This window comes from Corvus cornix, chromosome 3, assembly GCF_000738735.6.
Source record: "Corvus cornix cornix isolate S_Up_H32 chromosome 3, ASM73873v5, whole genome shotgun sequence".
Lineage (NCBI taxonomy): Eukaryota > Metazoa > Chordata > Aves > Passeriformes > Corvidae > Corvus > Corvus cornix.
Window position 1 is genome coordinate 10,419,360 of NC_047056.1, and position 27,042 is coordinate 10,446,401.

Genomic DNA, 27,042 nt, shown 5'->3' on the forward strand with positions numbered 1-27,042 from the left:
TGCACAATTCTCATCCAGGGGCATTTCCAAAGGAGTCTTTGCTCAGGTGACAGAGCCTAAGAGCCTGGTCCAGCAGGATGTCACACTGCCTGTGCAAGGCTGATCCAAATAAAAGGCCAGGACTTCTCCAAAGAAAGATGGAAACCTGAATTCTGTTTGGGGTGGGTTTTTATTTCAGATTGAGAAGCTACACAAAGAGAGAACAAATATACATTTCCATGAGAGAAGGGAAAAAGAGAGTATCCCATTGTGTCACCCTCCTAAATACAACAAACCATCCCAACCTGAGCCACAGGACTGGTTGCTCCCCAGGTAGGCAGGGAGTTCTTACACAACAAACATCTGTAACATCTGCCCCAGGGTCACACACGCCCATACACAGCAGTATGGTCTTTTTTTTGCATATGTGCACGTACCATCTGTTCTGGGTAGACAATGGAAAGGCTGATACGGAGTCACAAGGATGAAACCCACAGCTTTAAAAGAGGAACAGCTACAGATATTCATAAGGATCAACACACCCACATGGCACAAACTCTTCCTCAATGGAGTGGTTACTCTTAAGCACAAGGTTTTAACCTGAAGGCAGGTACGTTTGTATCAGTGATACTGGATTGTACTGGAGTGGATGGCAGTGAATTTCAGAGTTCATCTTTTTATTAAAGTAATTAATCAAATGGTTTAGCATATAAAAATACAATAATCCTCCCTCCTAATTAGAGCAATATGTGTTCAGGTAGAAATAAAAGCACACGCACACGTACACACCTCAGGATTGCTGTCACAGAGCTCACAGGATAAAGAAAAGAAAACAACTTTCCTTGTCTCACACCAGGACATCACATTCTCCCTCCTGTCTCCAGGAATAATGGAGTCTTTCAGCTTTGGTGCATAGTTATATTTGAAAGCCAAACAGCAACTTGGAATTTGTCCTGAAGGGAACCAGGACAAGGCACCTTTAAGGATAATAAGGCAGAAGGGGACTCCTCATGTTCAGGGGTGTTCCTGCTATCCCTGCATCTGAGGGATTAATCAAAATATAATCAATATCTTCACCCTCACAAAGTGTGAGTGAGTCAGTCTCAGTTTGCTGTAACCAGAAGCAGTTCAGGAGCAGAGGTCTGCTCAGCTATTTGTGGTTCTGTGCGTGGTCTCCATCCCATACAGCACGACCTTATAAGAGTGCAGCCAGGATAGTAACTTAGGAAGTTTAAGTAAGATTGTGTTCTTAAAAGAATGGAATGCTCATGGATGGCAAACACATCACCTCCACAGTGGCCTTCAGGGAAGACACGTCAACAGAGCATCTGTTGTGGAGCGGAGCAGGGAGGCAGCAAGGGCTGGGCCACCTTGGTTACAGTTATTTGACCAATTAAGTGTAAAAAGTCATTAAGGTATTGCCTTAACGAAGCAGGGTTTGTTCAGTCCAGACGCTCTCCAAAGCTGAAACCATGTCTTCGTCCCCTCCTAACAGGATGTGAAACAGTCCATGTCCTCACATGGGGTCAGAATATCTTTGAGTTTGATCTATCCTATACTATAGGAGCCTAATCCTGCTGGGATCTGGGCAGACTCCAAGGAACACAACAGACACTGCAGGAGGGATAGAGAGAAGGCAAACTGAACAAAACATGAGGGAGTTTCCTTCTGCATCAACACTGACCACTAGGAAAACACTTTTTTCTTATTAGAGGCACCACATCATAAGAATACTCTGAGCATGTAAAATGCCTCTAGTTACCGTGAAGAAGTTCTAAAAACACTGCTTTACTGCTGCTTTGCTGATCAGGATCATCTTAAAAGGCCCAGACCAATCCCCTATGCTGTAAGGAGATATCTCCATCAGAAATCCAGAAGCCATGGAAAGCTCAGGAAATTACATCAATGCACATCAGTGAAGGCCCTGGCCTGTCCTTTTTGTGGCATTCCTTCTGGACCTTAAAAAAGCTACAATCCAAATCAGTTAATATCTGGAGTAGTTTTTATGGTTAAGCACAATTCTTTCTGTGGGAATGTAATCTGGGGGATTCAGACATGTGTAAACAGTTCCTTGAGAGAAGAGTTCCCTTAGTAATTTCCTTCTGCAACACGCAACTGCAATTAAGTTGCACACACATGCCATATGCAGTTTAGTTTCAATTGCTAAATACATGCTTGGCAAGGAAGAGCATTACTTTCTCTGTGTTGTTTTACCAGAAGGAGCAAGTGAAAGCTATCCTAAGGAACATCTAATACCGAATTTCATGGTCTCTCTGGCTTAAAACCACACCGTTAACTTTGCATTGCAACAGAGTTGGCTCAAAAATAATTTCCTCATGCTGGTTCCTGTTGGTAGCCCCGCTTGCCTTGCAAGCAGCATCTGTGGCCTCGGGAGACAAGTATAAGTGTTTCTTGAGCAGGATTTTACATAAGAGCTATTGGCCTGCTGAAATGTCCACAGTCCTCACCTGCTGGCGCCGAGATCTGAGGTTAAATCCAAATGAGGTTTCGTAACTGTTAAGGATGATGCAGCTGCTGACACTGAGATATAATTTGGTAAGTAACCACACTGTGAACTCTTGAATCAAAGAGATTTTCTTTTTCTTCTTCTATTAAAAACTGTACAGAATCAAATATATCTCTAAACCCTTAGGTGTGGATTTTTTTGAGGTGATAGTTGCTAGCTAACAATGAACCTGGCTTCAGGACTCAGGGTCTGCTCCTAGCCTGCTTGGCAACTCTTCATGTGACTCAAGAGAGAGTTTTTTCACCTTTTTCTGTATTCATTCACTTGGGCAGCTGTGAACTGATGCCTGCTGGTCACAAATGTCTGTAAAGACCCTATGCAGAGAATGAATTCTGTGTTAACATTAACTTCCCAAGATGGTGCTCAGATGTGAAGACCTACAAGAGCCAAATAAGGCTCTTGATCACTTATTGTCAGAGTTAAAATATTCAGGGACAACTGTCTCAATGTATCGCCCAAAGCCTGGAGAAAGTTTTAGATCATTTGTCAAACCCTTTTTCCTCCAGCCAGAAACTGAAGCAGCAAGTGAACATGGCTTTCATCAATATGCTCCCATAGATAACAAGTTGGTCTTTGTCCTCGGAGAATAATGGTCTCCATGCATTTATCTGCGGAGTATTTGTCCCAGCTACCCTGCAGGGAGGAATGTGGGTCAATCCCTGATCCAGAACTGTACTGCTATTCCTCTGGTCATGGCCAGCAGCCAGGAGCAGCTTATCAGAGCTCCACGCTGGCCCTCTGCATGCTGCCTTGTTGCTCAGTGAAGATGCATTTCAGAAACTTCAGCACTCCTGCCTCTCCCCGCAAATCCTGCCCGAGGAGCAGGCAGGGATTTGCATTGTCTCTGCCACGTGCCAGATAAATGCCTGCAGCCTTTTTGATCCTATCTATATCAAAATGCCAAGGAAAAGATGCTCCTTTATCCTCTTGCTTACCCTGTTTTCTGTGACGGTGCCCCTGCAGCCTTCCAGCTCTTCCTTCTTTTTCTCTACCTTTGTCACCCACACTGACAAGACAACTTTGAGTTTGAGTTGAAAAACTCCTTCTCCCCCTGAAACTAGTCAGGAACTAAGCTGTCAAGGCTCCCAGTTTAGATGTTGAATCCATGGTGATGTCTGTTAATTTACCTGAGCCTAAGCTTTCACGGCATGCCAGGTGGAGCTGGAAGGAGGCAGACAGAACAGGGCACTGTGTCGTCCTTGACTAAGTCACATCCCTTTTCTGAACTGCAGCTCACAGTGACACCAGCTCCCCTGCTCCCCCCAAATTAGCCCAGCAAATGCATCCACCTGATCTCCTTTCCATCAGTCATTCCTCCCCTAGCACAATGCAACTCTGCATACTTTCATTATTTGATTCCTTTCATATTTTTGAAAAGTTCATTATTCCTCAAGATTTACTGGTCTGTGTCTTAAGAGTGCTTTCCAAACATTGCAACTCACTATCTTCCACACTACTGCCTGTGCAAGACACGTAAATATCTGTAAACCTAATTTACAGAAAAGGAAGCACTGGTATAGGACTTACGCAACCTGCCTAATTCTGTGCTGTTCATCTGTCACTGGATCAGTCATTACAGGCAGCTCTGTGATTATGAACTGCCAAGGCTCTAGTAAAATCAGTGAAGATGTGACAATTTTCCTTTGGTGAGAGTTTATCTTTTGGTCTTTTGACTTGGTACCTGAGGCCCACTGCTCACTGCCTATGGGAGGGTCAGGATGAAAAATTATCATTTCCAACAGGATGATGCTTTACAGTGGCTGCAGAAAGGCACTGTGTTAGCAGAGGACCAGAGTGAAGATTTAGCCCAGATTCTTGACCAACACTGCAAATCTTTGCAGAAGAGGTGGTGGTTTTGTCCCTTTTGCAAGCTCTTGCGGACACAACCTACAACATATGGCTGGGTGGTCAGTCACAGAGATGACAGGGACTTTGACTTGACTGAAAGAGGAATTGCCTAAACACCTCAGATTTCCCTATTCTTGCTGCAAAATAAGGAGGAACCACACGAGAGTAAGAATGGTGGCACTGGGTCATGTCCATCTCTGGCACCGGCCACAGCAAATGCCCAGGGAAGAGCATGGGAACAGAGCAAGCACCATGAAACCTTCCTGCCCCTCATACCATCCTCCCAGTCTCTCACCACCTCCAGCTCAGGGCATTGCCTCCTCAGGGCTGCCCAGAGAAGACAAAGCAGAGATTGTTTCACCAACTGATGTGGTACTTTGGCTGGCTGCACATCTCTGTTATGTCTGAAGGACACAGTCCTGTTTGTCACATCCCTGCAGGGGAAGCCCTGGGATTGGCTCTAGTCTGTTCTCCACACAAAAACCATCCTGACTGAAAGAGACATCCCCAGAAGGGTTTAAAGCCCTTTGCAATTACCAAGACTCAGCTGAAGCTCAGTTCTTAGGAATACAGGATCTTTACTGAAAATATCCTAAAAGCAGTCGAGTCCTGGCACCCTCCACTGCTCACTACAGCTTTTCAGGCATCTACAGCTGCATCTCACAGCACAGAACAAGCATCTTTCTCAGTGTGAGAGACAGATACTGCTCTGCACTCTCAGCAACTCTAAATTACCAAGGCTCACAAACTTCTGCTGAGTTCAGGACAGGAGCAAAGCAGAATGCAAACTGGAGCCCTCAAAACTCCGTCCACTCTCCCATTTATTCCTAAGCCACTGAAACATAAAAAGAACATAGGGTATTCCAGGAAACAGGATGAGATCAGGCAGTGACAGATAAAGCATGGAGTGAAAAGCCAATCCTAGAGAAAAAATAAAAGGTGGTGAAAAATGGTCAAAGAAACTTCACCGAAAAAGGTAAAAGTGGAAGAATAAATGACATCAGAGACAAAGTGGGATTGCATATGCCAAAGGCTTATGCAGTATTTCATAGAATCACAGAATCCACTGAGTTGGAAGGGACCCATGAGGATCATCGAGTCCAACTCCTGGCCTTGCACAGGACACCCCAAGAACCACACCATGTAATTTCTATATCTTTCTCTCAAAAAGCAATTCCTGTACTAGAGGGTAGGACACGAGCTGAGGAGAGAACTTGTACCTTCCAGAAAAAAACCCAAAACAACAAAAAACCCAACCTAAAATCAAACAGAAAAATAGTGTTTTCTAGATGGAATTTATTTCCTCTTAGGAAAAAAAAAAAGCAAATGACTAAAGGTTTCCAATTTACAGTTATGTCAGGAGAACAGAAATAAATGTCCAGTCAAGAGACATTGGAGTTAAGTACCACACTGGCACCAGATTTGTGGAGTGCCTGGGTGAAAGCAGAGCAGAGCAGGTACCCCTGGCTGCACATGCAAGGCTCCTGAGCACCTTCTCAGCTCACAGCCTCCTGGAACAGGAAGCTCCCAGTGTAACACATTACACTGCAGATCAAGAACAGCATCTAAAATGCACATCCCTCAACAGCCCTTTCATTTTTCTCCCAGTGGCCTTACCTGAGGACTCTGACCACTTAAAGCAAATGGCAAGTCTTCTGTCTTACCAGGCTTTCCACCAGGATCCACATCGTTACGGTGGCAGTTGTTGGAATGTGTCACATTTTTTACAGTCTGAGAGAGGGCAATACTGGATCTCTCATATTCCAGAAAATAATCCAGGTAGAGAGTTCTAGAATGCATCATAGCTATCGCAAGGAATGGGTACATCACAGAAAACCAAGAAATGTAAATTCTGACATAAATGATAAAAAAATGACCAAGAAGATGTTCTGACAAGCAGTAGTTACCCAGCACTCCTGCTTCCATAGCTGCCTCTTGTTCTGCAAACAACAAAAGAACTGGCACCTTTTTAAGTCTAAAGTAGGGCTTCTGTAAGACTACAGATTTTTGGCAGGTTAAGAGCCGAATACTCATGGTTTATATGAATCCTATGATATCTGTTTCCAAGAGAAGGAATGTCAGATTTCCTTGATTAAAATCCTGCTGTGAGAATGAGTTGACCTCCTTAAATCCAACTGCTCCAACAAGCTTTACATGGGACTAGACATTCATATTGATGCAAAACATGGCAATCCACTAGTGGGGAGTGGGAGAGGTGTTCAGCGAAGACTCTGAGCTTCTGCATTGCTATTGGAAAATACTAATACTGGGCTATTTGCTTTAATTCTCCATTTCCTGGCATCCCCTGTCAGGAACAATGTGCCACAGTCTATGGCACGCTGCTACAAGGGTGAGGTACGCTCCAGCTGCAGGACCATAGGGAAGAAGGATCATATGGCAAACCCAAAGTGCTGCCTGCAAGGAAGCCCAACCTTTGGGTTTGCCCAGGTCAGTACTTTCACCTGTGGGCAACAACAGCTTCAGGGTGAAAAAAAATTAAAACGGAGATGTTTTCTACTCTGAAATGGTGTTGTGATGCTTCATGAATTGTCATTTTAGTGCTGCCCTCATGTCCTGATCCTAGCTGCATGTGTCATGGTGAGGGAGAGCATCACAGAACCACAGAATGTTAAGGGGTTGGAAAGGACCTTAAAGATCATTCAGTCCCAAGCCCCCGGACACGTGCAGCGACACCTCTCACTAGACCAGGTTACTCAAGACCTTACTCAGCACTGCTTTGAACACTGTCAGGGCTGGGCATCCACAACTTCCCTGGGCAACCTGTTCCAGTATCTCACCAAATTTCCCCTCTTTCAGTTTGTACCCATTGGTCCTTCTCCTACCACTACAGTTCCTGAAAGAGAGTCCCTCTCTGCCTTCCCTGCAGGCCCCCTTCAGATACTGGAAGACTGCAATGCAACCTTCTCTTCTCTGGGCTGAACAGCCCTAACTTTGTCAGCCTGTCTTCACAGGGGATGTGTTCCCATCCTCTTCGTGGCCCTCCTCTGGACTTGCTCCAACAGTCCCATGTCCTCCTTATGTTGGGAACACCAGACCTGTAATGCAGTATTCCAGGGGGTCTCACAAAAGCACAGGAGCTAAATGTCTGATGGGGGATAAAACACAACTACAGAACTGTGTTGGTTTAACACAGCCTGGTTTTTGGTGGGGGTGGAAGAAAAGCTGCTCGAAACTTCTATGTCCGGCACAGAGCCAATCGCTGAAGGCTCTGACAATGGGCAGGTTACTAGCCCGATTAGACAAGTTGGTAACACCTCTGTGATGAGATATTTAAGAAAGGAAAAACCACGGGATGTTCTCTTTTCTTCTCCTGAGGGGTGGTGAGGCAGCCACCAGGGCCCATCCCGGCAGGGGCCGCCAGGGGCTGCGTGGCCGGGGCCTTCCTGAGGCCAGAACCGTGCGGCCAGGGCCCTCCCAAGGCCAGAGCTGCACACACAGGGCCGGCAAGGACCACACGGCCGGGCCGGCTGGGACCATGTGGCCAGCAGTGAGAGACATGGCGAGCAATTCCCCAGTGTGGAGCCTGGACAAGATCAACCTCTCAACTCCAACTTACAGGCACCAAGTTTCTTCCAAGTCAGAGAAAAAGGAAAAGTGAGGACACATGAGGAAAACCAACATGGCGGCACCGAGGTCAGTGGAAAAAAAGGAGAGGGAGCAGGTGCTCCAAACGCCAGAGCTGAGACTCTCCTGCAAACTGTGGTCAGCACCATAATACAACAGTTTCCCTATAATTCATGAGGTGCCTGGGGGGGGTGCACAGATCCACACGCAGCCCATGAAGAAGAGTATGGATACTGAAAAGCTATACTCTAGTGAGGAACTCAAACAGAGAGAGATGTCCCTGGCTTCCAGAGATAGAAGAGAGCCTTCACTTCCAGACTAGAACAGCTCATCCTTAAAAGACTAAACCCCATGAACTAAAATGACCCACGCTAGGCAGTTGTGGGAAGACTGCTTGGCCCGTGGGAGGGACTCATGTTGCAGCAGGCTCAGGTGGGACTGCTGCTTGTGAAAGTTAAAACCATGCTAGAAAAGTTTGCAGAGAACTGTCTCCTGTGGGAAGGACCCCATGGCACAGCAGAAGAAACTCTTCCTTAAGTGTACTGTAGAAAAATTCTTAAGAAGTGAAATACTGACCAAAACCCCATGTTTTGTTTCCTTGCTCGGTCAGTGGAAAGAGGGAGGGACTGGGAAAGAAAGGTGTTCTGAAGGTTGCTTTGGTTCTCATTACTCTTTTTACTTTTAATTCTGTTAATAATAAATCTTCTTTATAACTGTTTAAGTTTTGAACTTGTTTATCCTTGAAGTGTTTTTTATCAATAATCCTTAACTCATGAAAATGAAGTTTTCAATTCCCCCTCCTCTGCTCAGCTACAGCAGAGGAAAATAAGTAGATGGTTTTTTTTGTGGGTGCCTGGCACTTAGCCAGTATCAAACCGTGACAAGAACCCAGCACACAGGGGACAGTCAGGATTTTCAGCTTCCTTGAGACATCCATATACTGCTTTAAAATAAAAGTATTTGGGGTTCTGGTGCATTCAGATTTTTCAGAGACACTTAGACTTGAAAGTGTGCTTTTGGTTTCCTGAGTCGAAAGGAGCCAGGATGATTCTAACAGGAAGAAATGCAAAGTTGATCTGCTGGGCAAAACACATCTCTACAGAATTGTGTTTGTCTCCTTCCATTTTGAAGATGAGCCAAGGAAAGACCAAATTTTGTGGACATGGTTATAAATAAACTTGTTTAAAAGAAACTCCACCTGCAGTTTCCCAGTGGGCTGACTAATCCTTTCCTACTTGGATTGTCTGCATGGCTCCAGTGCACAGGATTAACCAGCCAGTCATGACGCGCTCTCCCTCAGGGGTGGCCACATCTCACTCTGAGTGTCTTTCTGCAAAATTAATTGTGTCCCTTTACCAGGAGGCATGCTTTGCAAAGGAGGGCAGCTGCTGCTATGGAATTGGAGTTGCCTCTTCCTAGTGCTGGTATCTTTCCAATATAGATTCCTCTGAAGCAAGAGAGGAGAAAGAAAAAGGGAGACTTAGCATTACTTTATATCAAAGCTAAGTGTAAATATATATTGCTGAATTAACAGTGTGGAAATTGACCACATGCAATCTTCTGCTGAAGTAGCTAAGGGAAAACATCAGAAGTCCAGGCAAATCCTGGCATGTGTACAGTCATAACTTTTTACCTATGAGCATCCAAAGACCCAAGATAAATCAACAGGAACTTTGCAATGAGTTTGCCAGACTTTGTTCAGGTTTGGGATGCAAATTCAGGAAGGACACTGTAAAGGCAAAAAGGAGGAGTAAGAATCCAGAAGCATTTGGCTGAGCCTCAAGCAAAGGTTACCATCTGCCATTAAAGCATTACCCTGGCCCAGCACCACCCAGAATTACTAAAAGCAAACTGTTGCCAGAAGAACATTTACAGCAGGACCAAACTCCTAGCAGGAACAGGTAGCCAGCTCCCACACAGAGATCACTGAAATACTTAGGGTTATAAACTCACCTCTTCTCTTCCCCTTTCAAGCCAAGACTCAGACTTGCCTGTCATCAGTTTCCACGTGATGTGTGTTCAGAATTTTTCCTCCCCTATTCAATTCTGCTGGAAGAGGAGTATGACTAAAGTTGTTTGGATTACCCATTAAACAAACATGAGCAGGACGTGGTGTGCTAGCAGAGGATCATGTGTGTTTTCATGAAGGGAACTGACTTCTGGATTTATGGATGTTGTCACAGGCAAGCCTCTTTCAGACATACTAATGCTGGAACAGACTCAACATTTTTTTCAGCCCCAAAGGGATTACTTTAACTTTTAAAATTTGTGCTTCCTCTGGATTTTTTCCTTAACAGCTTGGTTAGAGGAAAGGAGGAAACCAATCCTTGATCCGCACGAAGATCTCCTATGTTTGGTCCCGCAGTTTGGGAGTTACTCAGCAAAAGGCAGGAAAGCTGCTATGAGCTGCAATGCAGTGGGAGAATGAAACAAGTGCCAATAAGCTATTAATTTAGGTATGAAATGAAAAAAAAAAATTAAAAATAGAAAACAGCTAGTTTTAAGGACATACTTGACGTTTTTAATGGATCGGAGAACATGAGAGGAAGGGGAGTGGGAGAAAAATGTTGCTTCATATCATGGCTGTAATGGTTCGTAAGTGTTTCCAGGCTAGAAAACAAATTTAAGCAACATTTTCACCCACTCTGGAGTTTCTAGACTGCTTCTCCATTCAAACAGCAGCAAAAATAAGCTTACTAATTTTTCCCTACAATAAGCACATACTGGGTTTGTCTACCTCCCTACCTCCAACCCATCTGAGCCTTCACTAATGGAAGCCTTGTTACACCAGAAGCCTCAATCACGTACATGTACACAAGTGTGCACGTGCAACACGTATACATGTACACATATAAACTATCAAAATATTATTACAAAGCAAGTGTTCCTTCTCAACACCCCTTCTCTGCCTACCCCACCTCCCTCCCCTTCCCCAGGCCATCGTATTTCAAAACAGACTGGAAGTGAGCACTTGAAGAGCCATCCAGCCCCTGGTTTCACTGCAAATGTCTGGGTGCGTTGACAAGTCCCTGGGCCACCTCTAGGACTGGTCTTGACGAGTGGCCTCGAGTTCACAATACTGATTCCTTGGATTCAGGCTCTGCTGTGCTGGTTGTGTTGGAGACTGGGTTTTTGTGGGTTACCAAAGGTGACGTTTCCGCTTCAGACTTGCTGTTAGCAACTGCTTCTACGGTGACTTCCTTTAGCTCCTGCTCTCTGTCTTTCTTTTCCTTTTCATTCAGGTAATTAAGGATGCCCGCTCCCAGGGCATCCCCTTCCACATTCACAACTGTGGTGGTTCGGTCCCTGGTGAAGATCAGAAACAAAAACCAAAGCAGCAGGCTTTTAGTTTAAGAGTTACAACACGATAACGGGAGCTGATTCACCCCTGCTGAACCATGAATGTATCAGTGGAGATGACAAGGGAGATGTAGTTATCACAGGTGTTTTCCACAGAAGTAGCATCACTATTTCAGAACTAAAAATGTGCACCAGAGCAGGTCAGTCAAACTGTTACTATCAGCTGGTTCTGATCTCTCCGTGGGTTGCAGAAATGGTACTACTCTTTCTCAGCCATCCTGCTTTTCACAGCCCACCTCCTTCCTCTTCCCTTTCCCCAGGCCAGCATTTTTCAAATGCAAGTTCGGAGCAGGAACTTATTTTGGGCTTATCTGGAAAGTGACTCAGAGCACCCTGCTCTCTTTTTTAACTACAGTGACTTGTACCTTAATCCAAGCACTTACTTAAGGGATCCTTCCAAAAGCAGGCAGAATGACTTGTGTTCTCTGCATCTGTTGCCTGTAGCACCTGCCCTAATTTTTGGTCCTACAACACAAAACTAGTGTGCCAGGGTGTAATGGAGGAGATTTATGGGTCATAAAGAAGAACAATGTTTTCATGCGCCTTTTGAGACTTGCTAGTCATTCTGCAGCCTACCTTTAACAGAGGCTCAACTTGTAATTGTGGTCCTCTCTGGTAATTAAACAGCTGGCATTAATGCAAGACATGGGACTCCTTCCTCCCTCCTTCCCCTTTTGTTACCACAAGGCTGAGCTCCTTGACTAGAACAGTGTTGACCACAGAGGGATGCTACATATTTTATAATGAAGGCAGCCAGCACAACACAGGCCGAGAGCAGCCCAGAGTGAAAGGAAGGGCAAGTTTATCACTCTTGCCTCCAAGCACTTGCAAGTACAAGTGTGGAATGCACAGCTACTACTGTACTTCCTTAGGAAGACAGGATAAAAAGGCCTAGCCACTGCTTTGCCTGCCTCTCCTGTCCTTTGGAGGTGGCTGATCCCCAAGAGGTTACAGTAAGAAAGAGTCTGATGACCCTAAGGAAGGAATATGATTATGCCCCACAGACACGTGTTGTGAGGGAAGGGAAGGTAATACAGCTGCCACCTTCTCCAGTCTCTGAAACTCAAGGGTGTCCTCAGGCATCCTAATTTCCACATCTGCTGTAGGAATGCACCATCTATCCAGAGAGGCTTGTATTTCCAAAAAGCAATGCTGAGGGATTATGTGCAGTCTAAACCATGAACTGCCCAATAGCCCACCAACTGGAAACAAATTACCTAAGTGGGATTCAGATCACTTGACCCATACTGACCTCTTCTTTCCCAGAAGATGGAAAGGAAAGGTGGTAATACTGTCTACTAAACGTGTGACTCTCAGCAGCATGTTCCAGCCATGACACTACCCACAGCAGTGACGAGTGCCACAAACCCTGTGTCCCTGTCCTGCCAATGGACAGCTCTGTGACACCTGTGTTAGTGCTTTGACCAGTCTTGAAACTATAAAAAAAATTCAAACAATAGCTGACAAGAGCTTCTGATGGAAACTGCTTCCCACATGTGACCAAGGAAGCTTTCCACAACTGATATTCAGACTCAATTTCCTTTGTCCTCCCCTGCCATTCTAGTGTCCAACTAATTTCCAACAATATCAACACCTTCTAAACAGACTTTTAACAACCCTTCTGAAGGGAACTGAAGCCAAGAAGAAATACATTTCTATAAAGCCTGAATAAAAAAGGTGAAGAGGGATTTTAGCATACTGACTGCCTTAACTGGGAAGGCACCACCTTCTCCATTCCCCATGATGAGTTACCTGTCCTGTAGGTAGACATCTTGTAGGGTCTTAGTTTCTACTGGGTTTTATTCTGCACTTTGACCGCGTTTCCAGCTGAATATGCTACAAGGATGCTGTAGTGAGGTGGATGTCACTCTCTTCTCCCATGTAACAAGTGACAAGCTGAGAGGAAATGGCCTCAAGTTGCACCAGAGGAGATTTATATTGGATATTACGAAAATCTTTTCCATGGGAAGGGTTGTAAAAAATTTGAACAGACTGCCTAGGGAAGTGGTAGAGTCCCCATGAAATGGCTTAATGGTGAGCATGGTGGTGATGCTACACTGACGGCTGGATTTGACAATCTGAACGCTTTTTTCCAACCTTAGCCATACTGCAATTCCATGTTTCTATGCCTTGCAGCAGCAGGTAGGAGAGGCCTGCAGTACTCACACGATCCAGTCCACGGCCAGTATGAGGGACAGGTCGTTGGTGGGCAGCCCGATGGCCTCCAGGATGATGGCGATGGTGAGGACGCCTCCGGCAGGGACCCCGGCTGCTCCCACGCTGGACGCGGTGGCCGTCACACTGCAAATCAATGTCCGTGCCTGGTTAGAGGAGCTCCCAGCTCTCCCCTGCTGCACTCTGTCATGTGTTTCCCCGCTATGGGAATTGTAAACAAACGCTCCAGCATGGGACACACAGAGTATTTGCTTCCCAGGCAAACCCCTTCCTGCCAGATGATGCAAAGGAAAGGGTACAGAGGACAGGGGCTCAGCAGGGATCCGCAGCAGTTACCATGGCGATGGCTCCGGGTTCAACACCAGGACTGCCTTTCTAGGATAAAAAACAACCAACACAACTGTATCCTTACTTACATTCCCAGCTCCAGCACGCTGAGTGACTTACACCTTCTGACCCCACGTGTATAAAGGCAAACTGTGCCTTGCAGGGCACAGCACATTCTCTGCGTCTCGTTCGCATTCCAACACAGACCCCAAATCAGGAGCTGGAAACCTGCAGTGCATGTGCTCAGCACACTGTTTTGTGTGCAGATGTCTGCAACTGAGCTCTCCTTGGGCTATCACTGCATCATCCTCAGACCTATCTTCACACCTGATTCACTGAGAGTACCTGAAAAGCTAATTTGGCTACCCACCAAAAAAAAAAAAACACCAATGCCCTAGCCCTGCCTTAAATAGACAAACAACATACTGGGAAACACAACCAAGAAGGAAATAAAACCTGCCCAGGGAAGGTAAAAAAATGCCAGGAACCAGCCCTAAGAGGCATCTGGTGGATGCAGCTGTGGCTGCTGGGCACAGTGAGGAGCCAGAACTGCTTGTAGCATCCTCATTTAAGGGATTTTGAGGAGAGAAGTTAAGATAATGACACTTTATGGGATATGGGACATTGGAGGATATTCCAGGCATAGAGGGGAGAGAGTCTTAGAGAAGGAGGTAGGACTGAGGTTGTGGAGGGGATAGTGGAGCAAAGCAGTTAGGAGGAGAAAAAAAAGAGATCTGATCAGGAAAGCCAGCAGTGTGATGATAGGAAGGACAAAGGTAAGCAGGAACAGTCTTTAGTATGAAAAAGATGCATAAGGAAGCGAGGAGCTGGCAGGAGAATTTTCTAAGACATCCAGAGGGGGAATTCTGGGCAGAGCAGAATGCCTCAATTACCCAGCCTAATGCTGACTGGAGGATGGAGGAGTGAGATGCTTAAGGAAGGAGAGGAATTTCATGTGAGAAAGAGCTTTAAACAGCTTCGAAGTCTGTTTCAGAATTCGATTCCGCCCCCCCCCGCCCCAGGTTCTACCTTTTGTTAAATCGAGACTCTGGCAAATCTTGTAAAGGTTTAAAGACTCCATCCTTTAATCACCCTATAATTATGTTACATAGCAGTTTGTAAGCTTTAGGTCAGAGATGTGGAATGCAAACTGCTAGTTATTAACAGAGAGACCACAGCTTGAATGTGTCAGGGGCCAGAAGGATGGGGTTGCAAGCAACTTACAGAATTGTGAAGATCTGCCCAGCGTTGAGGTCGACATTGTTCAGCTGAGCAATAAACACAGTTGCCATGCACTGGAAAATAGCAGCTCCATCCATGTTTACAGTGGCCCCAATGGGAAGGATAAACCTGCTGATCCTCTTGTCGACTCTGTTGTTCTCCTCAACACACTTGATCATGGACGGGAGCGTGGCTGAGCTGGGAACAGAACAGGGAGAAATGAAACACAGAGCATCAGGGTACTCTGAATGCCTCATTGCTCTCATGGCTTTCATGTTCCTAACATGCTGCAGGCAGGACTGCCAAGACAACAATGCCATTTTATAGTCCCTCTCTGACACGATGGCAATGAGGGACCCAACTCCTTGAGTTTTGAGCAGAGGTATTTAATAATCTGCTTTCATCCAGAAATAGCTGATAAGGACTTTAATCTCCCAGAAGCAAGAACTCATGACTTAACACAGTATGCAACATTACATGGCTGTGGAATGAACAAGTCTCAGACTACAAAAATACAATAACAGATGCAAATATAGCAGGGGAGGTTGGAACTAGATGATGTTTAAAGCTCCTTCCAACCCAAACCATTCTATGATTCTATGATAATATATATACAACAGATGCAACAGCAACCTCTGTTAATGCTGTTTAAGTACCTTCTCAAATGAACAGAAAAATAATTAAAAATAAAACATCACTCTTGGATTTATTTCTTGCATTACAAATCACATGGTTTTATTCATAAACCCTCTCCTACTATGCAGGAGGAGAGAGTTTATTAATAGTATTTCAGGTCCTTTGACAGACATGCATCTAGTTTTGGAGATGACCAAAATGATTTTATAGAGATTTAATGATTTTATATAGAAATGTTGTTTGTTCAGGTGTTATAGATGTGTTATTTGATCAGGTGTTTGTACTTGAGAAAAGTGTAAATGACATGCTCAATAGTTTGGTTATGAGAAATAAAACTTAATAGGGCCAGATCTCTGAAATCAATAATGTTAAATTCCTTTACACTAGCAAGTCCACTTTGCTCTTACAAAAGTAAGTCTAAATTTGTTCCAGGTCATTCTGAACTTTTAATAAGTAAACTTCTGAGGACAAAGTCTCTCACTACTGACCCTCACTTTACTTAAAATTGAAAGGACAGCTGGCAGGATCATTTAAAGACAATAATTTTAATTTTTTTTTCCAAGATATTTCCAAATCAGCATCATGCTACAGTCCCAATATTTTGAGGAATTGTTTTCAACAGCTAATTATCAGCATGTGCTGTGTAGCAGGCTGCTGACAGTAGTGGGACTCTCTATGCTCAGAAGTCTCTTTTCGCAATCTCAGGAACAATATTCACACCTAAAACTAAAAGTGGATACAGCCAGTTTAGGGTGACAAACATAACCAGGCTATAATCCCAGAAGTGGCACAGAAACCCACCTGGAGCAAGTGGCAAAGGCAGTGGCAAGTGGTGTGATAATTCCTAAGAGAAAACGATAGGGATTTTGCCGTGTGGCTGCAAAATAAATAAGCGGCAGAATGATTCCTCCATGGATGACGTGGCCCAGGATAGAGGCGAAGATGTATTTTCCCAGACTGGTCACCAGAAGCACAATATCTTCCATTTCCACAATCTTGCTCCCAACAAGGAACATAATGCCAATAGGTACATACCTGTGTAAATGAAATACTGGCTGTCATTAAGTGCAAACAAGAAGCCTTGGAAAACATTACATTTTCCATCCTGGAGATAACATTCTGCTAAAGAATCTGCTCCACCTACTGAAGGGTGGTTCCTTATTCACCACATGCTCAGGTTAGGCAAATTTGGAAGGCTTTTCTAAGACTCTTGTTTGGTGGATGGTAAGCAGTCAAATTTTAAAAGGTCTGTTCACTTATGCCCTCAGAGAAACAGCTAGGAGAGTGCCAAAGGGAAGGCGAGCAGGAAGCAGGAATGCTGCCAGGAGCTACCAGGACAAGACATCAGTGGGGAGGGGAAAGGAGCAGTATGGTATCACTGAAGTAGAGAGAGGGGTGAAAGTGTTTGGTCTTACACATGCAGAAACTCACAGCACGAGTACAGAGTCAGGTCATCAAAATCACAGACATATGGGGTGCCAACACAGTGGGTGTTAAGAGAAAGCTGTGCACATACCAGAGAGCTCAGCTAAAGGCTGCTGATGAGTGTGCCAAAGACAGCAATTAACTCTGCTATTTGCCTAAAAAGGACTAAGTTAAATGATCAGGCTTCCAGAGCTTCCCCCAAGCCAAGAGCCAGGCACACACACATCCATGCCTCTCATCTAGAAACATGCCACGTCAGCATTTGTTTGAAGTTTCCTTTGTCAAGAGCACCTGGAACTGCTCCAGGGGAAGGGCCACCTGCAGGCCACAGCCACACCTTTGGTCCCAGTAATGCAGCTGGGATCAGCCCTGGAAAGACTGAACTGCCCTTGTACCAACAGCACAGCAGCTCTAAACAAACTGTGTGAATCACTGCAGGCCCAGGGCCAGCTCCTTCCTAAGCTCTACTGGGATGTTTGTGTCTGAGCACCTCTGCTGATGCTGTCCACGCTCCATCCCTTTCTGCTTCTAAGATTATGAAATACTAAAAGATCATCCAGCTCCCCAAAATCCTGCCCCAGGAAATCATGTGACTACAAAAGGTTTCGCTGTACATCTCAGGAATAAAGAATCCAATGCCCATGTTCAGAGAAGCTGATTTGTGGAGTCAGGACAAACTTCTGAAGGTTTGGTTAAGCATGCAAAGGTCTGGAAAGGTGGGCAAGCCTTCAGGCTGCTCAGATCACTCACTTCTTCCTGGCCTGCCTCTCCCTCAGTGGTTCTGCAGCTCCCCTGTTCCATGCAGAGAGCATCTCCCTACGTCCCAGACCCATGGGAGCATCCTCTGTCCTCCCTTGGCCAAATCTCTAGGGGGGCCTATGGAACATTCCCCACTTAGCCTCTGCAATTCTGCCTTCGAACTGTGTTTCTGAGGTCCCTGATTAGCCAGATCCAGCTGAGCCCTGGTCCTGCCCAAGCCCTGCAAACATGAACACTGAATTCCTCCCCTTGAAGAGGGAGGCCGGAGAGGAAAGAACTGGAAGTTGAGACGGAAGCGCTGCTAAACACGAGAGTGGCTGTTGAACAGGACCAGATATGAGCTCAAGCTGCCTCTGCTCCTGCTCGTATGATTTCACCATTCCAAAGTATCCCTTGGGAAGCACATGCAGCTTGACAGATCTTGAATAAATACCAGGACTACACAAGAGCCTTAAGAAAGGAAAGAGAACAAGTGAGGGCTACACTGTTAAGGGTCAGCAGTGGTCCCCATAAGCCACAAAATAAAAGATTACATACCAACTGATTGGCTTGAAGTGCTAGCACTGAATAAGCTGAATACATGAACTGCCTCTTATCAGTATTCAGTGTCCAAGGAACTACACTCAACAGCAAAAAGCTTAAGCTGCTTGGAGACCGAATTTTTCAATCCCTAATGATAGCAACTAACTGTGTAAAATCAGGTGTTCTGTTAAAACCCTTCTACTTCTTAGGGAGAGGAAAACAGTAGAAATAAAAAATGCAGAATGAAGAAGGAAAAAAATACTCCTGCTAAGGTACATTTACAGCTTTTTCACCAGCTTTGGAAAGGGAGTGAGAAATGTCCCACTGTTCATTTGTTTGCTAGCTATCCTTATGAATATTTTTAATTTTGTATGTGAGGTATTAGTACTGCTGGTGCCACAGGAGCAGCCTAAATCCATATAGCTACACAAGGACGGCCATGATACTGCTCTAAGGCCAAGGTTCATCCTACCTGATGGAAAACCCAGCCAGGAGGCTGCTCCTACCCCAGCTTAGGTAGCCTGAACCACTCTCTAGAGGTGCTGCCTCCTCCAATGCTGGTTTCTTGCCTAATGAGAAAGTTCAGTGTGCTCCAGTCCCTAACTAACAAACTTTTTTGGAGTCAAAAGCTTTGTAGGATTGATCAGAGCAACATTCACCCCATAAACTTTAGACTCCAGGGAAGCAAGTGAAAGAATGTATTTGCTCATTAATAGGCAGGATAAAAAAGACAAATCAGCCTTAGACTGTAGTGCAGTCACACACTTACCACATAATCCAGGTAACCAAGACCATTGTTGCCTCATTGAATGAGTTAAAGAAACGGATCAGATCTTCCCCCTCCTGGCCAAGCTTTTTCAGTGCCACTCCTAAAACCAGAGCGAACAGCACCAGTCCCAGGATGTTCATCCCTTCGATCTCAGTACCGACAGGGACCTGCAGAGACAAAACAAGAAGGCTTGTTACATGTGAGAATAGCACAAAACTTAACAAAAGGGTCACCTCATTTTGTTGCTGCCTGACTGATCTGAAATCAACATGCAGAACCTATTTTGGAAAGGAAGAACCTATTTTGCTGGAGGGAATCAAAGAGATCAGAACACAGTTCAGATACAAACGTCCCTAGCTATGGGCTGGCATGGATTCACTGGAGAAGGAAAGGGCCTGCTACTACCTCCCCTTGTGCCCTTCAATATAATACTTATGTTCTCAGTGACCTGAAAAGGTCACTGAGAACACAAAAACTCCCATTTACTCATGATTTTGGTGCAATGATGATACCAAGGTGAAAACCCCAAGAAAATAAAACAGTATTATGAAGCAAAAAAGAGGGGAGAAAGGCAGCAAACTGTAGCAGCCTACTCCTTCATCTGTCCATGTCTGTGGGAGATACCTGCTCCCCTTCTCAGAAACCATGTCACTGCCTGGGAAAAGTGAGAGGATAAAAAACAGGATCCACCTATTAACAAAAACTAGTCTGCCCACAGGTCTGCTATGTAAGTCCTTCACAGTTTGCTTCTCAAAGAGAGCTGGAGCTCTCTTTGGCAGTGTAGTATCATATGAACTGAATGAGTGCTCTTGTGGCTACATAAAAATATAATTGTTTTGACAAACTGTTTCTTTTTTCCCCCCAACTTGGCAGTACAAACTCAACATGTTAAATTGTTGTTTTATTTGGAAGAACTTCTATAACAGATGAGGTTTGTGTACAAGTTTTGGCCTTTTGGCTAGTTTAAGTGGACACTAGCTCAACACTAGGAAAGAAAAATACATTCTGAGCTAAAAGCTTGAAATGAATATTGACTAAAGAACTCAGGATACTGATCTGCTAAATCTGATAAAACGAGCCTGCTTAAGATGATGTTTTTGCTGGAAGTACACTGCTGAACTGGACTGTCTCTCAATGGCAGGTGGAAACACAGTCCTGCAGGGAAGGGGATAAAATATAAATTACACACAAAAGCAGGAAGGCTAAACTGCTGTTAACAGAAGGGTTTACAAACAGTGAAGGTGCTAGCTTTTTTTATTTGCTAGGTAAAAAATAATTAGATATGGAATCTGCAATTTTTTATTAGTTGCTTGTTCAGGGCTAAGCTGCCACTATTTATTTGATGTCTGATTGAAAGAACTGAGAACATGGACAGATATTAAACATGAGGCACAGTGTATTTCCAGAGATGTCTGAAGAAATATGCTGTTACACACAGTAACACTTCTCTGTCTGGATGGTTTTGGCTATATTCTGGTTTTTTGTGACTGAAAGCTCTAAACTCTTCTGTGGTTAGAGAAGTTAAGACCAAAAAAATGACACCCTCCCATTAATCAACAAACTGTGTGTGTACATGGGATGTTATTTTATAATATGTATCATTTTATACTGGGTTCATTTGATACAGGATTAATATGAGAAGTTCAGGTGGAACAGAATTTTACCATAATGCGCCCAAACCTTTCGTACAAAAAGTCCTAAAAACATTGAATACTCTTTTGTTTTGGTTCTCATTCTGAAAAAAAATATATAAAACTTCGCTGTGGAACAGAAATTCAGTGTTTCAGTGCTGCAAGAGCCTGGCATTCTGACCTGGGTGTTGTTGGGAGAGAAACTCTGTACTCTTCAGAATGACAGTACATGGTCTTCTTTCAACGTTGGAGAGGTGTCTCTCCACCTTACTCCCAGCACTGTGGTAACTGCTGCTGCTGTTCTCCAAGTGCTCACATTCACTAGCCCTTCAAGCCTAGATTTTGTGATCTGGGGACCCCCTGACCTCTTGGTGACCAGAGGATGACTGTGTGTGCCACTGCCAAAACCTTGCGAGCTGTCTCCCTCTATTCGCTGTCATCCTGTCCCCACTTTCAGGTCTTGCTCTCCTCTCTCTCTCTCACCAATTTCTTTACAACACACAGCATTCACCATAGCCTCTCATCACTGCAGATGTAGGCAGAAGATGCACCACTTGCCCAGAGCAGTAACATATTGCAAGAAATTTTTCCCTGCAAATCAAGGGGACGATCTGCAGCAGCATTCAGGGAATTCCACCTCATTGCGACACAATATGGAATGAGTCCAGCAGTAAATCTTCAGCGGAAGAGCCTCACAATCCCGGCCTCTAAAACTGGCAGATGCTGAACAGCCTTTTTGTACTCTAACAGAAGAGTGCATCACCCCAAAGGGGCTGCCAAACCAAGCAGCATTGTGGACACCAAACAAAAACAGCTTTATTGAGAACTTTATTCCTGGACAAACTATGGGACATGTTATTGTTTGCCTGAAATTATTCATTCTCTTAGGAAGATTCATGGAGCTCTTCTGGTCCTTGAATCTCTCTGAAGATCCCATTGTTTTTTAGCTCTTGAAACAAAATGCTTATCAAGGAAACAACTGCTGACATTGAACTGTCCCAGTAGTAGGTGGCTGAAAAGAAAATGCAGCCATGTGATGTGAGGAAGAAGAACAACAACTGGTTTGTGTATTTTTACTCCTGTCAGAAAAGGAACTGAGCCCCCCCAGGGTCCCTGTCCTGCAGACGGTAAAGTGAGATAGTCTGTGCCCCAGGAAGTCTTGCTGCCAAAGCAACAGAGAGGATGTAGCCATAAAAGCTGGGTAAACATGAGGTGAGCATGTGAAACAACAAAAAAAGGACATGGCTGAGCAAACATCTACGTGCCCCACTATTCATTTCATCAGCAAGAGAAGACAGGGCCTATTAACCAGTGGGGGGAAAAAAATACAATCAATGGAAAATTTTGCTCTACACTATTCGTACGGAAAGTTGAAGGAAAACATTTCTCCTCTTCACTCAAATATTCTGCTGAAGAAAGAAAAAAGTAGATAGGAATATGATCTTATTGCTCTGGAACCAAACTTCTGTCACTATGATATCCAAAAATCATACTCTTCTTTCCAAACTTAATCCTCATCTATCCATAAATACTATGGTCAGACCAGTACTGAAACTAAGCTAACAAAACTGAGATGATGCTCTCTTTTTATTTGGTCTGTTCTTCCCTAGAGACAGAAGGGCGTCTGCTGGAATTAAAGAAGCTCAGCTCTGGTTTTGCTCCAACAGCTTGAGAAAGGTTTTGGAAAAGTAGTAGTGGAAATAACCTTTACATCATCATAACTGTTGGCAAAAACAGACACCAGTGGCATATTCAGAATATTTTTTCTGATGTTACATCAAACAGGAGACTGATAAGCAGGAAAAAGAGAGGAAAAATGAAAAAATAATCTTGCATTTTAAAGGGCCAAAAGATGCATTCTTATCTCTTAAGGAAAAGCGATGGTGTTGAACAAGCATTAAGAAAATACTTGACAGCCAGCACTCTGTCCAATGGATATGGTAAGCCTTAATACGTGCTTGGTTGCTAAGGAGCCCATATCAAACCTGACACTGAAGATAAATGTAAGACTTGCTCCCCTTTCATTTACCCCTGCTTAAATGTCGAATAACTGTGCACTCTGCAACAAACACGCAACTCTAAACGCACGCTGCCTTTCATACCGAACGCGTTTCTAGCAGCACGATGCTGCAGGGGCATGCACTGCCCCAGGACAGGAGGGCACGGAGAGAGGAAGTGCCCTCTTGGCATCCTGCAGTCACTGGCTGCATCCGTATCACACGGGGTGACTGCAGATCTGGGCTAATGCAATCCCACAGGCACGGGCAGCGCCGAGCAGAGGGAGCTGCCTCCTTCCCCAGTGGAACTGCTCACCCTGTGATGCCAGGCTCTCAGGCAAGGCACAGCTTTGCCCCTGCTCAGTTCATGCATCATCCCAGTCACCTGTCATCCTGTCTCCAGGGCTGGTGAAAGTTCAGCCCAGGGCTGGAAGCAGAGTCTGCAAACACTGTTCTGCATCACCTGCTCACACACCACGCATGGGGAGGAGAAGGTAATGAAGCCAATGATTCCTGTGCTCAGGGATAGGCTCCAGAGCTCCCTGGGGGAGCATAAACTGCTTTTTCCTTGATGGTTTTACAAACTGGTGTGCAAACCCCAGCTGAGCCCTTCCATGACAAATGCAAACATTACTAGTCTCTTGCCCTAGGGGAATTCAAATCATATTAAAAACATAGTAACCCAACATCTGATACTGAGCTCAGACAGCCAGAATGAGCCTGAGGAAGAGAAAATCACCTTGAAATTTCTCAGACCAGTCTCCCCAAAATCCCATGGCAGCACACGAGACACTTTATTTGGAGCAAGGTGACACCTTGCAGGCTGGGACCCTGGGTCTGTTTCACAGCATGCTGCCTGTAAGACAATGGTAATTACTGCTGGGCCTGCAACATGTTGGCTCTGGCCAATAACAAACATGTTTGATAGCCCTGTCTGCAGGAGAAATGACACTCAGTGGGATACAGAGCATCTCTGGAAGCTACCAGCTACATATAGAAGATACCACTCTCTGCTTTGTCTACACATACACATCAATTCCCTTTTTGACACCACTGCAACAATAGCCTATTGGTAATGTTCTGTCTGTAATTTTTACTCCTTCAGACCACTTGTTACTGCTTCAAACAAAATTTCAGCAATGAGAAAAAATTCTCAACCCAACAAATCTCTTTTTTTTTTTTAGGAGCCTTGGGTAGAGGGAAAAAAATTCATTCTCTCCAAACTCTTAATGAAGAGTAAGGCTTAAGGGACATACTCAGCCAGCCTGATTGCTATTTAATTCCAAGTCTACAGAAAGTTAGTTGGAAACATTAGGCAGACTGACTAAAATTTAGATCAAGTGAGACCAGGTCTAAGAAAGCACGGCCTAAAAAAATAAAGTGTCATGGGTCACATCCGTTGAGCTCAACTCTCCATCACAGCTTTCTCTTGTGGCTGTGCGTACTCATCCAGCCTGTGTGTATCTCAGTTCCAGGCAAAGAAAAGTACTTGTTTCTTTCCCAAGACTGCTGGAAAGGATTAAAGGCTGTGAAGTAGTCAAATACTACTGACAACAATTTGTTTCAAAACCTAAGAAGCAACCTTACCTTTTCCCATGTGGTGTTTCCAGAGGTAGTGTTTCTGAGCAGCATCTTATAATCTGTCGCATACTGCAGGTAAGAAAGAAACCACAACCAGACAAAAATGGTGAGGCAGGCATTAAAATTGTCAGCAAAATATCTAAAATCTAGGGCAACAGTTTACTTTGATAAATAAACCAGACACCTCACAAAAGCAGGGCACTTCTTTGGGCTTGTTTTCTTTAAATATGAGGGAAGGAAAAGCTTCTGTCCTTGTCAATTCCCTGTGACAACAGCACCACAGAGGAAAAGAGGACTGCTTTATTTCATCCCTGAACACACGCAATCTCGACACTCGAGGCATCACAGAATATCCTTTTCATGGTGTTATTTTTGTACTGCTTCTGTTTTTACTCATGGAATACATTTTTTTAATATATATATATATATATATACATACACATACACACATTATATATTCATGCAAAATGGAACTTGATTTTAAGAGTTTGCCCTTGGTTTTGATACAAAAGCAAACCCACAGAACACCATGAAAGCAAAAGTTATTGTTCTGCTCCTGTATCACAAAGAATCACTCTGCACCATGACAATATTCTCAACCCTCTCTATCCTGACACCTAAAATTAGCAATAATAACTAAATGAAAATCTTTTTGGAGCCCTACAGCTCCTATCCATCAGTTTAAACCACACTATGTTCTGGTGCCAGTAATCATCCCACCAAATAGTCTCTGTTGGAAGAGAAGCCAGGCTGAGTAATTAATCCAGCAAGGGATACAACGGAAACTACTGAATAAAACCATCAGGCAACGGGTAATGCTCACACATGTGGGAGCCTAGAAGTCTTCAGCCTCGTCTGTTCTGAGCCCAGCTCTAAACTATGTAGCCAAGGGATTCCCAGCTAGCTCCTGCAAAATGGTAAGCAGCCTGGCACAAAGCAGGATTGCCACTGCTGCCCAACATGGCACCAAAAGTTTTAAGAATATTTTTGGTGAAGGTAGAAAAGATGGGCTTTGGATATGCTTTTGTTTGAGGAATACTTGTCAAATCATTTTCCATGGAAGTTGTATGTCTGACTATATCATGTGCTCTTAAAAACCCCACTTTCTGTAAGTAAATTAACTTCTGGTATTTCCTACACCATCTTTCCAGTCCTCTTCCAATAAAAGAGCCTGTGCACTGTAGCTCACGTCCAAAGTCCACACAGACCTTACCGTTCGGAAAGCCGCAGCAACAAGATTTGCAGGAAACAGGTTTCTGTAAACGACAAACAAGAAATGCAATACGTCATGGAGAACTTCTCAAATGAATGCACCGATGTATCCTGCTCTCAGAAACAGAATTCCTTTTTCAAAGGCAAGCACATTGGAGCTGGTGAGGTGTGTGGCACAGAAGACACTGTGGCAGCAAGGAGCTTGCTGTGTGTCCAGAGGTGTGGATGCCTCAGCTCACATGAAAGAGTTGACAGATACTTGCCTGCCACACCTCACTTCTTGGGCAGGGCCACCAGAGGCAATCAGAAACAATAGTGGTTACACACACCCATTGCCCAGTGGCTACAGAAACTGGCTCAGCCACACCAGCTGCAGCACCAGCTTGTGGCCTCCAGTGTCAGGCAGATTTTTAACATTGCTCATGTGATTACACTTCGATCACAGCATCAACATGGAGGACAATCCAATCAGCAAAATCCACTTACGAGAATGGCTTAACCCTTCAACACAGCAAGGCCAGCTTCCCTGATCACGAAGGCAGAGCAGAACAATATCACAGGCCAGACTTCTCTGCAAGGGCTTTGACAACATAGATGGAAAGTACAGGCAACTCCTAGGAACATTTGGATCCAGTAGTGCCTTCATACAGAAATGCCAATCTAGCATCAGGTTAGTGCAGAGAGGACAGCACGCAAAGTGATGTACACTCTCTCTGAGCATCCAGTATCTGCATACAGGATGCAGACAGGAAATTAATAGTGAACTGCACCAAGCAGGGAATTCTTCCAAGCTTCTTGTGGCATCTTACAGTTGGTTTTAATGCTACAATTCCTTTCTCCCCTTATAGGCAAAGAGTATGTGTCCCCATGCCAAATGACACCTTTTGGTTTTCTGTGTCAGAAAGGAAAATAGGAATAAAAGCTGATCTCTGGGCAGGACCCCAGCTGGCAAGGCTAGGAAGGTGATGGGTATGAGCAGAAAATATTGCCAGCAGAAGGCATCACAGAGGCACAAGAACTCTTACGGTAAGGAAACAGAAGACCTTACCCAGAGCCAGTTAATTGTGGTAAAAACCATCTGGATAGCTGCTCCCCATCCTTTGCTCCTTGTGCTGCTCCGAGGAAGCTGCAGCTTCCTCCAGGCTGTGCCCTGCTAACTTTCCCCCATTTTTGCCGTAGTTATCCTGGCAAACATTAAATGAGGCTTTCAGCTGTGGTCATTCCACGAATGACATGGAATGTGCAAATCCAAACCAGAGCAAGAAATGGAACAGCAGAGTCAAATCTTTGAAAGCAAGAGGGAGATTAAAATATGGCCCAGATAAGGACTTTGGCCTTTTTGGTTGCATGGCTCCGTTCTCCTGCCACACGGGGAGTTTTCCCACAGCCTTGACAACAACTGTAAAGGCCATGGAACTTCATCAAACATTCATCTGCTGTGAAATACCTCAGCCTCTCTCTCTCAGTTGCACTACAAGTGCATTAGGA

At 44.6% G+C, this 27,042-nt stretch overlaps 1 protein-coding gene across 1 annotated transcript in view; it reads right to left on the reverse strand.

Moving 5' to 3' along the window:
- Positions 1–150: 150 nt before the first annotated feature.
- SLC1A4 (solute carrier family 1 member 4) overlaps positions 151–27,042 on the reverse strand; it is a 35,312-nt gene continuing 8,420 nt past the window's right edge. Inside the window, 7 exon segments of the mRNA XM_039568542.1 lie at positions 151–11,245; positions 13,466–13,600; positions 15,026–15,220; positions 16,460–16,693; positions 19,134–19,300; positions 24,349–24,411; positions 25,556–25,598. Of these exon segments, the coding sequence (XP_039424476.1) occupies positions 11,011–11,245; positions 13,466–13,600; positions 15,026–15,220; positions 16,460–16,693; positions 19,134–19,300; positions 24,349–24,411; positions 25,556–25,598 (1,072 nt within the window). The 3' untranslated portion in view covers positions 151–11,010.